Source organism: Sardina pilchardus, chromosome 10, assembly GCF_963854185.1.
Source record: "Sardina pilchardus chromosome 10, fSarPil1.1, whole genome shotgun sequence".
Classification (NCBI taxonomy): Eukaryota; Metazoa; Chordata; class Actinopteri; order Clupeiformes; family Clupeidae; genus Sardina; species Sardina pilchardus.
In genome coordinates, this window is record NC_085003.1 from 13,083,279 (window position 1) to 13,095,657 (window position 12,379).

At 50.8% G+C, this 12,379-nt stretch overlaps 1 protein-coding gene across 2 annotated transcripts in view; it reads left to right on the forward strand.

The window, feature by feature from the left end:
- Window positions 1-12,379, forward strand: part of scaper (S-phase cyclin A-associated protein in the ER) — a 107,399-nt gene that overhangs the window by 41,149 nt on the left and 53,871 nt on the right. For both annotated transcript variants that reach the window (XM_062547067.1, XM_062547069.1), the window contains exons 19-21: window positions 4,182-4,318; window positions 9,737-9,802; window positions 10,133-10,259. In XM_062547067.1, the coding sequence (XP_062403051.1) occupies window positions 4,182-4,318; window positions 9,737-9,802; window positions 10,133-10,259 (330 nt within the window). The remainder of the gene's footprint in view (window positions 1-4,181; window positions 4,319-9,736; window positions 9,803-10,132; window positions 10,260-12,379) is intronic.

Consider the following 12,379-nt stretch of genomic DNA (forward strand, 5'->3'; position numbering starts at 1 on the left):
TGAGATTGCCACCAGACTGTTGGCATGCCACATCTCACCATCATGAAGCACTCTTCAGTTTGATATGAGGTGCTTAGAAAAGCCCTGGTGGAATTATAGGAAGACCCAGCATGGCTGGTCACATTGGTTAAAGTAAAATGCGTTGGTTTACATAAAATACAAAAATACGAAAATACTGTAAGCATGTTTAAAAAGGGTGGAAATGTAATGGGCATGGCTGTGTGGGAATCTTTTCAGAAAGATACCGGTGTGTAACATAATGCGGCATAGATTGACTGGTACAACAAAAAAAATATTAAGGCTATCGTAAGAGTAAGATAAGCATTGTGTGTGTCTGTGTGTATATATGTGTGTGTGTGTGTGTGTGTGTATTCGTGTCCTCGACACCTGATTCCTTCTGGCATGACATACAGCTGTCTGTTTTCACACCGTTCTGCTCTCCTCCCTTTGTGATGGACAAAAGACAGGAGGGTCGGCGGGGGGAGAACATATCACTTCTTGACATGGTGATCCTGTGTGTTCTGCGCAGGCACAGGAGGTGCCATGTTTTGGGTAGTGTCCCGTTACTTCCCCGCAGAACCGCTGCCTGCCCTTGGGCTCTAGTTTTCCCCTCTTCCTCCTCCTTTCCTTTTTTACTCTTTCTCCCTCTTTTATTCCCTTTTTTCTCTCCATCGTTTGTTCTCACCTGCTCCCTCTGTCTCTGGTGACTTTTTCTTTCTCTGATTTGGCCTTGCCGTCCATATCATACAGCAACCAACACAGTTTACCACACAGCGCCCCTCCTCTCTTCTCTCCCCAGTTCCACCCCGCAGCTATACAGATGTATTGTGTTTTAGGTGTCGGCAGACACCTGTCTGTCATAGGGGGTCACGGTGGCCCGACACACTTCACTCATGTCGTGGCAGTTGGCCTGGCTTTAAGTGGCAACAATAGATGTTAATCCAGCGACTTTGATGCATGTGTGGCGCAGCTGCCATGTTTTCTCTGGGTGTTTTGGTGGAAACTAAACATACAGATGATGGTTTGAAAGCTGTCTGGGCTGGTGTGTCATCGTGACTCACTCCATAGACATTTACATGGGAACGAATCAGCAGAGTAGATCCAAAAATCCAACACTCTTTTCCCATGCAGTGGTGAATTGACTTTGAAATTGTTTTGTTAATCGCAGCATGTTCCGCAGAGTCTTAAAAATTCTAGAATTGAATCATTTCAATTTTAGGCCTTAAAAAGTCTTAAATGCGTTCAGATTTGACATACTTGGGGATCTAAGTCTGTTAGCAGCTCTGGCAGATGATATACAGCTATTGTGTGACATTCATCAATGTCTTGCCCGTGGTATTAAACTAGCAAATACATTTTATCTAGTTATTCAATTAGCTTTGCTTAGACTCAACACTTTGTACTTTGCACATCAATCAAATTAGGCCCCCATCATCTTATTGAGTTAAATGTAAATATATACGTTCATTTAGCGCTTCTTCCAACGCCTGTCATTATTTATTTATTTTTTGAGAATTGTGTTGGTGGCATTCATAGTTGATTTTCATACTTCATGTTGGTTCTACAAATTGTATTCATAGTTGTCTATACTGTAGTCTTAGAAACTCCTACATTTTTCTTGATGAAACCTGCAGAAGCCCTGTATTAGTATATTTTAATGTTGTGATTCATGGCCTATGAGTCTTTTCATGCTGAGAGAGAGAGAGAGTGTGCGTGTGAGTGCGTGTGTACTTTAAAGCTTGGTCACTGTGCTGGTCTCCACACAGACCTCATTGGGTAGTCCCCAGAACCCCCCCCCCCCCCTTCCTCCACACACACACACACACGCACACGCACGCACACACACACACCCCCATCCCCTCCGATATCATCTCAAGATGGGCCGTGTCTGTGAGGTGTTACAGAAACAATCCCATTACAGCAGCGAGAGGAGAGGCAGATCGCCTTTCACAGAGATTACCCAGCAGATGCCACTCCACTGAGAGGCCCACTGGTTATGACTGCAAGGCCCAACTCCTCTGTCCCCAGGGGAGCAGGGGTCTCCACCCACACACACCCACACACACACACACACACACACACATACGCTGCGCATAACTTACACACACACTGCACACACAAGACGCACACACGCACACTCATCCCTCAGCAGGTAACACAATACGGCCCCAAATATACCAATGTCAAAGGAATGCTATCAGGCAGCAATCTTTGTGTCAGTGAACTAATTCATTAAGGACAGGTGACAAGCCCCCTTCTCTGGGAGGTCATTAAAACTGCATTGTGATGTTAAAACCTGTGCCTTTCCTGCACCAAGGAAAGTTGATAACCCCCAGCAGAGCTGGAAACCGTCAAAGTCAGTCTAGTTCTCCTTAGAGCCGACCGCTCCAGACATTTGTTTAATATAGCCTTTCATATACATTAATTACACTTTTAATCTATTTCGGAAAAGACATATGTTTATCAATATACCCCCCCCCCCCCACCCCGAAATCAAGATCAGATATTTAATGTCTTATTTTAGAAATTCAATCTCCTTCGTAATTGTTCTCCAGTGGTGCAGTAGTACAAATATTCCATTCAGTATGAGCTTTGAATGACTAACGCAAAGTCTGTATGCTAAAGTAACAAGTTCTGGTGCTCTGTTATATGAGGGAATTTGTATATATATATATATATATATGTATATATATATATATATATATATATATATGTGTGTGTGTGTGTGTGTGTGTGTGTAAGAGAGAGAGAGAGAGAAAGAGAGAGAGAGAGAACCCTTCCACCCATGGTCTGGTGGAGGTTGAGGGGCCTCCACTGCTGCATGTCTTTCAGAGTGTGGCTGGCTGCTGAACTCTTGAAAGCCCCCATTGAGCGGGCAGGTGCTGGGCCAGGGCTGATGACCAGGGGGAGAGGCAGCCACTCCTCTGCCATCCCCTACCCCATCCCCACCCCCACCCCCAGGCCAAGGCCAGCCAACTGCCCCCCACTGCCCCCCACCGCCCCCTCCCCAAGTGGCCTCTCTGGCCTCCCTCTGCCTGCCGTCCCCTCCTGAATGGAAACTCTTATCTCCCCGGCGCTGCCATCCGCAGAGGTGCCGGATGACAGGCTAATTGGATAATTGGTTTCTGGCACATGCATCATGTCGTTTAAATCGAGTTACATCCGTCTCCTTCTCTCTCTCTCTCTCTCTCTCTCTCTCTCTCTCTCTCCATCTCTCTCTCTCTGTCTTTCTGTCTCTCATGCTCTCATTCCTTCTCCGTTGCATTTTGGCCCCTCTTTCTTTCGTATTCTTTCATTCTCCTTCTCTCTCTTCTCTTCTCTTCTCTTCTGTCGCTCTCCCCGTATGTGGAAATATCAGCGTCATCAAAGAAGCATGAGGCATACTGGAGGGAAGAGGGTAAACCCCCTGCCCTGTGCTTTGAATTATTTTGTCTCTGTGTGTGTGTGTGTGTGTGTGTGTGTGTGTGTGTGTGTGTGTGTGTGTGTGCACGCTTGTGTGCGCCAAGAGCTGGAGAAGCCCAGGTAATTACAGGCCACAATAGTGGACGGTGGAGAGGTCACCTACTGGCTGTGCTGAATCTCACACCTGCAGGATAAGTGCTCAGGTCCTGCAGCGTGGCCACACGCTCCGGCCCAGAGACTCTAGGGATGAGACCGTGTGTGTGTGTGTGTGTCTGCTGAGTCGCCAGTCTTTGTAGCTGTTGCTGCTGGAAAAATTGGCAAAACAGTGTTTTGGCGTATTGTGCAGGGATTTATTTGTTTTTCAGATCATGTGGAATGAAATGAAGGAGGAATAGCTGGCACAGTCGGGATTTGCTCTGAAGCACTCTGATTTACTCTGGAATCTTGTCCGGCTCTTGTGCCATATTGAGATTTGTCATTACCAATCGCCATATTGATCTTGGCAGTCGTTGTCATGGTGCCACCTCATTCATTGAGTCAGTGGAGCTGTCATTCCCACGATGCATTTCTCCACTCACCTGTCACCTGTCACCTGTTCATTCCTCACCCTGCTCATTAGTCACCCACGGCACAAAAGGTTGGACGCGGTTGCCTTTTTCACGCCGCTGTTTGGCGCCTATTGTATCACTGAATGAATGGAAGCCTGAGAGATGAACTGTGGCCTGTTGTGTCTTATGTGTGTGTGTGTGTGTGTGTGTGTGTGTGTGTGTGTGTGACAGGAACACCTCTCGCTGAAGAAGTACATCGTCGACATCGTGACGGACAGCTCCGTGCCGCCCGAGAGCGCCAAGGATGGCGAGGAGAGGCAGCGCGCTCGCAAGAAGGCCAAGAAGCTCCGCGCACGCATGAACTCCAGGTGACTCGCAACACTCTCACACTCACTCAACCCCTCTCTCTCTCTCTCTCTCTCTCTCTCTCTCTCTCTCTCTCTCTCTCTCTCTCTCCCCCTGTCAGTGTCACTCTTCTTTTTTCCCCCTGTCTCTCACGTACGTGCACACAAACACACTTTTCATATTTCTTTCCATCTTTTTTTTGTTGCTCTGGCACTTTGCCCCATCTCTCTTCATTCTTCTCTGCTCTTGCTCCTCCCTCTCTCTTTTGTTTTCTTTTCTCATCCCTCATACCACTTCTCTCTGCCTTTCGCTCTCTCTCTCTCTGTCTCTGTCTCTGTCCCCCCCCCCCCCCCCCTGTGTCATCTCCCCGGCGGCATAAAGGACAGTATGTGTGCTGGGGCTGGGGCGGACTCTTTATGAGTGACAGGGAGATGGAGAGCAGACGGCGGCTGCATCTCGCCTGTCGGCAGAATAACACTGATGAGCTTAATTTATGGCCACTTTCTGTGATTGGGGAGGAAAACTGAGAATCGATCTGAGGTGGCGGGGAGCGAGGGAACGAGGGTGAAGGGGAGAGGGGGGGGGGCTCCTTCGTCCTCATCCCCCCCACACCCCTTTACACACACACACACACACACACACACACACACACACACAGTCGTGGCGTTCACCTGTTAAGAGCTTTTTCCCTAATTGGCTTCCGTGGCGCTGCCAAAAGTGAGGCCTCCCGTAGTGTACAATAGTATGTTAAAGTATGTGTAAACCATGCCTATTTTTCTTGCCCTGCCGCTATTGATTTTTAAATGAAGTATCAAAGAAAATCAATAGTAATCAACAAATAGGAGGCAACACGCCGCTGTGTCACATCCCTGGACCCGAGCTCAATCAATTTTGTAGCCCTGTCACAACAGTGCCTGCTCGCCCGCCTGTGAGGGGGACAGCCTCAAGACAAGGGATGGGGGCATTTTGGGAACCAAGTGTGTGTGTGTGTGTGTGTGTGTGTGTGTGTGTGTGTGTGTGTGTGTGTGTGAGGCTGAGATATTTTCCCTCATGGTGTGTGTGTGTGTGTGTGTGTGTGTGTGTGTGTGTGTGTGTGTGTGTGTGTGTGTGTGTGTGTGTGTGTAGACAGTAAGGGGTGGGGGGTGTGTGCCATGGTTGGACCCTTCATAGTCATTAGCAGAAGTACTGTGTAGCTGCTGACATGTCAGCAAGGTGCTTTAGCGTCTCCAGTTGACTTCATTGCTCTGTCCTCTTCCACTGTCCCAATACCATAGCCACTTGTCAGGCTTTCTGAAGGGAATACTCGGACTATTGTGTGTGTGAGCACTGCATGTACACTTTAACGTGGTGCACTTAGTTAGATCTTATCTCATAGATTCGGCTTTATTTATGCGATTAGCTTCATTAGTGTGTGTGTGTGTGTATGTGGCTACCATTTGACAGCTTGGCATCAGTGTAGATTATTTTCACTGTACAGTATTCTGTAATCCAAACCTTTGATGAGATCAATACATCGACAATCCCACAATATGCAAAAATAAGATGAGAACGATGGTGGGAAGATCCGTAATGTTTAGTGGAGAGGGGAGGCGGATTGCCTCAAAATGAGTGTTACTATACATTTGTGAAAAACGTATTATGCTGCACCTCCAGCAGTTTCTTGCACTCACAGTATCCGTTCTTGGCCTTGTTTCATCTTTCTGTGATCTAGCTTTCTTTGGGTCAACATGTGTCCATCTCTCTCTTGACTGTCCTTCCCTCCACTTGCACACTCTTTCCCTCTCTCTCTCTCTCTCTCTCTCTCTTCCTCTCCCTCTCTCTCCTTCTCTCTCCCTCTCTCTCTCCCTCTCTCTCTCTGGTCATAAATAAGTGTGTTCTATCTCCCCTCGCGCTGACACAGGCAGGGCTGCTGGGTGGGAAACGAGGCGTTTTATTGGAGCACAGCATGGCGTTTGTAAAAAAACAACGAGGAAGCGGGCTGAGGTGTGGAGGAGGGAGGGGTCGGGGGCTGGGGGGGTGGAAATGGCACCGAGTGTTTCAGCGGCCTCCCAGTTCGCCCCTAAAGCCACCAGCCCAGCCGGTCCAGGCCGGGTCGGCGAGCAGAGGAAAAGCTTGTGCAATTTCCGTGTTTCGGCCTGATTTACACGCTCATACGTGCGATGGGTCCACATGTGTTTTTAAAAAGGAATCCTAGATGTGTGTTTTTAATTAACATGTGACTCGCGCCTGAAATTCTGTCATTGAGGGGATTAAAGATATTTAAACGCAGGGGTGTGATGCTGGACAGGGCTAGTTGCAGGTCTTGTGTCTCTCTCTCTCTCTCTCTCTCACACACACACACACACACACACACACACACACACACACACACACTCCCTGACGTCCCCAACACCCCCCCCCCCCCCCCCTACTGCATGGGAACAGAGTGTGCAGTGTGTAACTCCACCCCTGACGGAGAGAGAGCCGGGCACACAAAGGCCCTGCTGTTGAGGAGCGGAGAGGGCCGATCACTGCCCACACTTATTCCACTTCAGCCTCTCTCTGGCAGCAGCACCCCTGAGCGCAGGAGCTGGAGGGAGGGAGGGAGGGAGGGAGGGAGGGAGGGAAGGGGAGAGAGAGTGAAAAAGGTTAAACCAATCATGTGACCAATATCTGTGTGTAGCAATTACTATGTATACACAGTCATTGGTGTGTACACACACATACGCATGCATAGATAGATGCGCACACACACACACACAATCCGAGTTTAGGCCACAGTGGGTTTTCGTGCCCACTAAGCCGGGCGATCCAGTGACGTCTCGCTGCCCTTCACCCCTGGCCAGAAACCCGACCTCTCCCGGCCCTCACCTCCCCGCGGCTCCCTCGCTCCCCAACCCCTGCGCCCCGGCCTCCCACAACGGGCCCGTAAGCCCAAACAAATTTCTGCACTCACCTCACCAGATCCCTCCGCATGTTTTCCCAGTAAGCCACACCGCGCCCCTCTGCAATTTATGGGTTTGTTCCCATTTTGGTCCCTACCCCAGGTGTCCTGTGTGATGCAGATTTATTTGTTCTTTATCCGTGCGCTCATATTGTCCCCGCGTTGATTTAGGGGCCTTTCACCGATACGTGTGTCACCCTTGTCGTAGGGCCCCGCTAAAACACTCTTGGTGAATTGGACAGACAAGGGCCTCATGTGGTTTCTTTTAAACAGGGATACTCCGAACATGCTCGTTCTGGTCTTTTTTTTTTTTTTGTAAATATTATTTTAATTCGATTTAAGTCATCGACATTTTTATAGTTGGGTGGTTGGCTGGGGCTGCGCGTCTACATCCCAACACAAGTGGAGGTGAATGGTGGGGCAGGCGGCGGTGATGAATTGATTATTAGTTCTGCATTGTAGCTTTGCTGCTTTTCCCTTTTTAACCCCCCCCCCCCCTCTCCACCCCCCCACCCCAAGCCCACCCCTCAGCGTCTTATTGCTGATTGCTAATATTTATAACCCCCGGGCCCACTTAACAGGGTCTGCCTCGGACGGATGATAAATTGCTCAGCAATTGCTCCCCGTTTAACCTGCGCCGGCGTAAACCTGTCAGAGATGAATATTGTAATGCCGCGGAATGACGAAGGGGGCCAGGCACAGTTCAGGCTCGGGCGCGAAAAACCCGACGGCGTTCTTAATGCGCGTCTCTCTCTCTCTCTCTCGCACCCCCCCCCCCACTAACCCCCCCGGCCACACGGGAGGACATTGCGGTAAATAACGCCACGTTACGGAGCGATGCCGTCTCAGCCTGGGTTAGGTTGCGAGGGTGTGCCAGTGGATCTAGATGTGTGAAAATATTTAGTAATCAGCAATGCCTCTGCTATCTGCCATTGTTTGTTTTGGGTAACAGTTGAATTGTTTGTGTTGCTTTGTTTGATATGTGCTGATGTACAGTCTGAGATCTGGACCCCTTGGTTTACCCCCCCCCCCCCCCAGCAAGCTGAGAATTGTATTTCCAAAGTTAAATGCGGGGAAAAAAATATGACTGTGCAAAACGTGTGCCTGGTTTGACCCATGTATGGGCTGCACAATTAAAACCAGCTTTGATTAACTTTCACTTGAGCGTTGTTTAGTCTGTTGGGTGTGCAGTCAGTTAGCTTTGCCGTCTGCGTTCTGCTTTCTCGCCCTATCACCCTCGCACATCTACTGCAGGGCCAGATTTATTTTCCCCCCAACTGGCGCAGCCTCCGTAGACGGGTGTTTTTCTCCCTCGTCCCCTCCCCTCCCCTCCCCTCCCCTCCCGGCCTGCTCGCCGCATTTTGAGTGAAGCGATCAGCTGACACTCAGGTCGGATTGTTTCTGTAAGCGCAAGGTAAGACTCGCCGTGGCCCCGGCCTCGTCGGAGTTTTCCCCCTCTGCAGCGCTGCGATGCGACGCGACGTGTTATCAAATTCTCATGCGGTTCATGCACTCGGGTCGGGAGATTTATCAGCCTGTTAAAGATGAGGGCTCAGGCCACATTAATCCCACACAATTCAACATCTGCTGCAGGCATTTGATCTTGATTGTTGAGCGGCGGAAAACAGTTTGAGCTGTTTGTTGGGGAAACCTGTCAGACAGTCGGTCCAGAAAGTGAAGTTAATAAAAAAGATTAAAGGAAAGTAGTTGAAGCGCTTGATTGCATATAACAGTTTATGTACGTAAATTTGGTTAAGGTAATGGCTATAAATGAATTTAAATGTAAAACAAAAAAGCATATAAAATAATTAATTTAGTAACACAGTCATAAAGTCATAAAGCCAAACGTTTGGCTTTACTTTGTCTTCTTGGAAGCACCTTGTGTCTAGACTTCCAGAAAACAATTGACTGTTTTTCTTTGTTTGTTTGTTTTGTTTTTAAATGTAGAATAACAATCCATTGTTATTCCAGCCAACCATGTTTACCTCAATGCCCAGTCTGGTGGATGAGCCTATGATCAGTATAATGGCTCTAGCTGAAATTGGCGTGAAACACTTGTAAGAGCACTCGCTCGTTCACGAGCAAGCGAGGCATCTGAACTAAGGAGGCATCCACTGTCTGGTGTCTGATCCCTTCCACGGCTGATCCGTCTGAGAGATTTATGTATCGATCGGACTTTTCCCTTTTTTTTTCGACATTGTAATCCGTTCCCATAACTCTTGCCTGCCTTCACGTGACCATTTGGAAGCTGGAGCTGTTCTGAAGGGGGGGCGGGGGGGGAAGGGTAGGGGTTTGGGGTGTTGGTTTCTTGATGCCGTCATTTCGGATTGTTGTTTCTGTGGCTCTCAGGGAGAGCAATTGACAGCCAAAATAAACAGGCTCAGTCCCGGCTTGACCTCGGGGACCTCTGCTTTTGTTCGCTCTGTTCGCTTATCTTCCCTACTGACAGTGATGACTCCTCTCGCCCAGACACTGACTGACTGACTGACTGACTGGCTGTTTCTCCCTTCTCTCGCAGGGCCAAGGAGTACGAGACGACCGTGGAGGCGAAGGCCCAGGTCCCAGACTCTCCATACAAGGCCAAGTAGGTTTCTCCTCTTACTGCACTCTGCTCTCACACCCCTACACTTGAACATACCAAATGCCCACGGACTGATAACTGCTGCAGAGGCCTATAAATTTGCTGACACTTTTTCGTTAACCTCCATACTCTTCACAGGGTTTTCACACACACACACACACACACACACACACACACACACACACACACACACACATACACAGATTGAGGAAAAAGAGGGAGAGTGTGTTGTAGTGTGTAGTGTGTAGTGTGTGTGTCTGTGTGTGTATATGTAGTGTGTGTGTGTGTGTGTGTGTTTTTTTAAGTGTGGTTTCTGCATTCCTGTGTGTCCAGGCTCCAGCGGCTGGTGAAGGACCTGCTGAAGCAGCTCCAGGGCCAGGAGAGCGGCCAGTGGGCCAACAACCGGGTGACCGGCCTGGACCGTACCCTGGGGGAGATCTCCCGCATTCTGGAGAAACAGGTACGTCAGGTCGTGACCTCTAACCCCAGCCCAGCCCAGCCCGCTCCACCCCACCCCCGATCCCCTGTCCTGTCCAGCAGGCTGACTGCCAGTCCTCTTATCTCCTCTGTGTTCAGGAAAGACCCGCTGACCACCTCCCCTCCTGCCGTGTCTATTACAGCATCACCTCTTACTCAACGCCAGTGAGGAGTTTCTCATTTTTATGGGGTTGTGTGTGTGTGTGTGTGTGTGTTCATCCGTGGCGATGTGGTGGCTTAAGGAAGATGTGGGTAAGGTGTTGCTGCTGTGCCTCCTATCTCAGCCCACCATCTCCGGTCACTTCCTCCTCTGGACAGACCAGACCAGATCAGATCAGATCCCAGTGACGGCTCTCTGGCGTCTGCTGACTGGAGCTGATAGCGAGGGCCGGACATCTCTGTGTCCATCTAGCCCGCGGTGGGAGGGGGCGGGGGGGGGGGGGGGGGCCTGGGAGAGTGGAGGGATGCGGGTGGGGGGTGGGCGTAGCAGGAATGGAGAGGGACTCCTCCACTGCTGGAGGGCCACGAGGGTTTATTGTCTTTGGGTGGTGGTGAGGCCGGGTGGAGGAGGAGGAGGAGGAGGAGGAGGTTGGTGGTGTTGGTGTTGGAGGAGGTGGGGAGTGGAAGGAGAGAGTAGGGTGTGTGTGTGTGTGTGTGTGTGTGTGTGTGTGTGTTGGGGGGGGGGGGGGGGGGGGTGTACGCCTGATAAGCCCATGCTGCTGGCTGCTCTCCCTGCTCCGCTCAGCCCCTCTGCTTGGCAGCCGGCCGCGCCGTCTCACAGTCAGCGTGGAGTATCGCGTATCCCCCCCCCCCCCTCTCTCTCTTTCTGCCGGCCCCAGCCCCAGCCCCAGCCCCAGCCCCGGCTCCTTGCCCTCGGTTATTTGGTAATGAGGGCCAGATTAGGTGCGTGTTTGTGCTGAGCACATGTTATTAATAGCGGGAGCTCCCACTCATTAGGCGGGCCGAGCATGTTTCCAAGGGCTTGCCTTGTGCTCGGCTCGGCTTGGCTACTGGCGCGCGCGCGAGGTTGCGGCTTTCGTACAATAACATGTTGGTTTTTCGAGCGTAAATGTGGACCAAATGATTTTTCGAGGCTCGCAGGCGGTTTTTTTTTCTTTCTTTCTTTCTTTCCTGCGGCCGCTCAAACCAAATTTTTGGCTTTGAGCGCCAGCTATGCTTCAGCTGCGCCAGTCGTGGCACGGCGCCCTCCCTTGGCGGGATTGTTTATGTAACAAAGAAAAATACAACTTTTTGAACCCTTTCAGTTAGGCCGTTCAACAGCGCGATCGGGACAACTGCTTTTGCAGACAAGTTATCATCGGCGGCAATCACCCGAGGCCAGTTTTCAATTCCGGCTCCTTTCAGAAGGCACGAGTGCGGTCGCGTTAAAAGACGAGCGGCTTTTATTTATTTGTTTTAAAACCCACTTTGTTGCCACAAAACTCATCCACATAAAATCCATTCATGACCGTCAGGGACCGTCGCTACGGCTTCTGAAGCCCGCGGGCCGGCCCTCCTCTTGTCCAGCCCGGCTCTTACAAGGTCACTACAGCATGATCGATAGCCGCGGGGTGTCCCCTCGGCACCTGCCACTCTGTCAAGCCCTTGCTTTATGAACAGAGGCGATATACTGCCCCCCGTGAGAGGCACACTGTAATTCTCCCATCAGGCCCGCCCTCGCGGCCGCCTGGCTCAATATGCCGCCGGGGCCCGGATCGGGGCCGGACGTGGCCCACGCTCCCCCCTCGCGTTAGGGGCCGGGCAGAGGGGAGGGGAGGTGTGGCACGACGGTGGATGGGTGGGTGGCAGAATGGAGGTCTGATGGTGGGTGTTCTCCCAGTGTGGAGGAGGAGTGGAGGGGAGGGGAGGGGAGGGCCAAGGGATCCCCAGGGAGAGGGCAGGCTGGCAGGAGCAGCCGTTTAAAGCAGGGGGTAATGGGGAGGGAGGAGGCCAGGGGGAGGAGAGGAGGCCAGCTGTTAGGGGAGCACAACGGGCCTGATGCTCACACCCACACGTCAACACACACACACACACACACACACATGTCAACACACACGCACACACACAGACCATTTTAGAGAAGCCAACACATACATAATACCA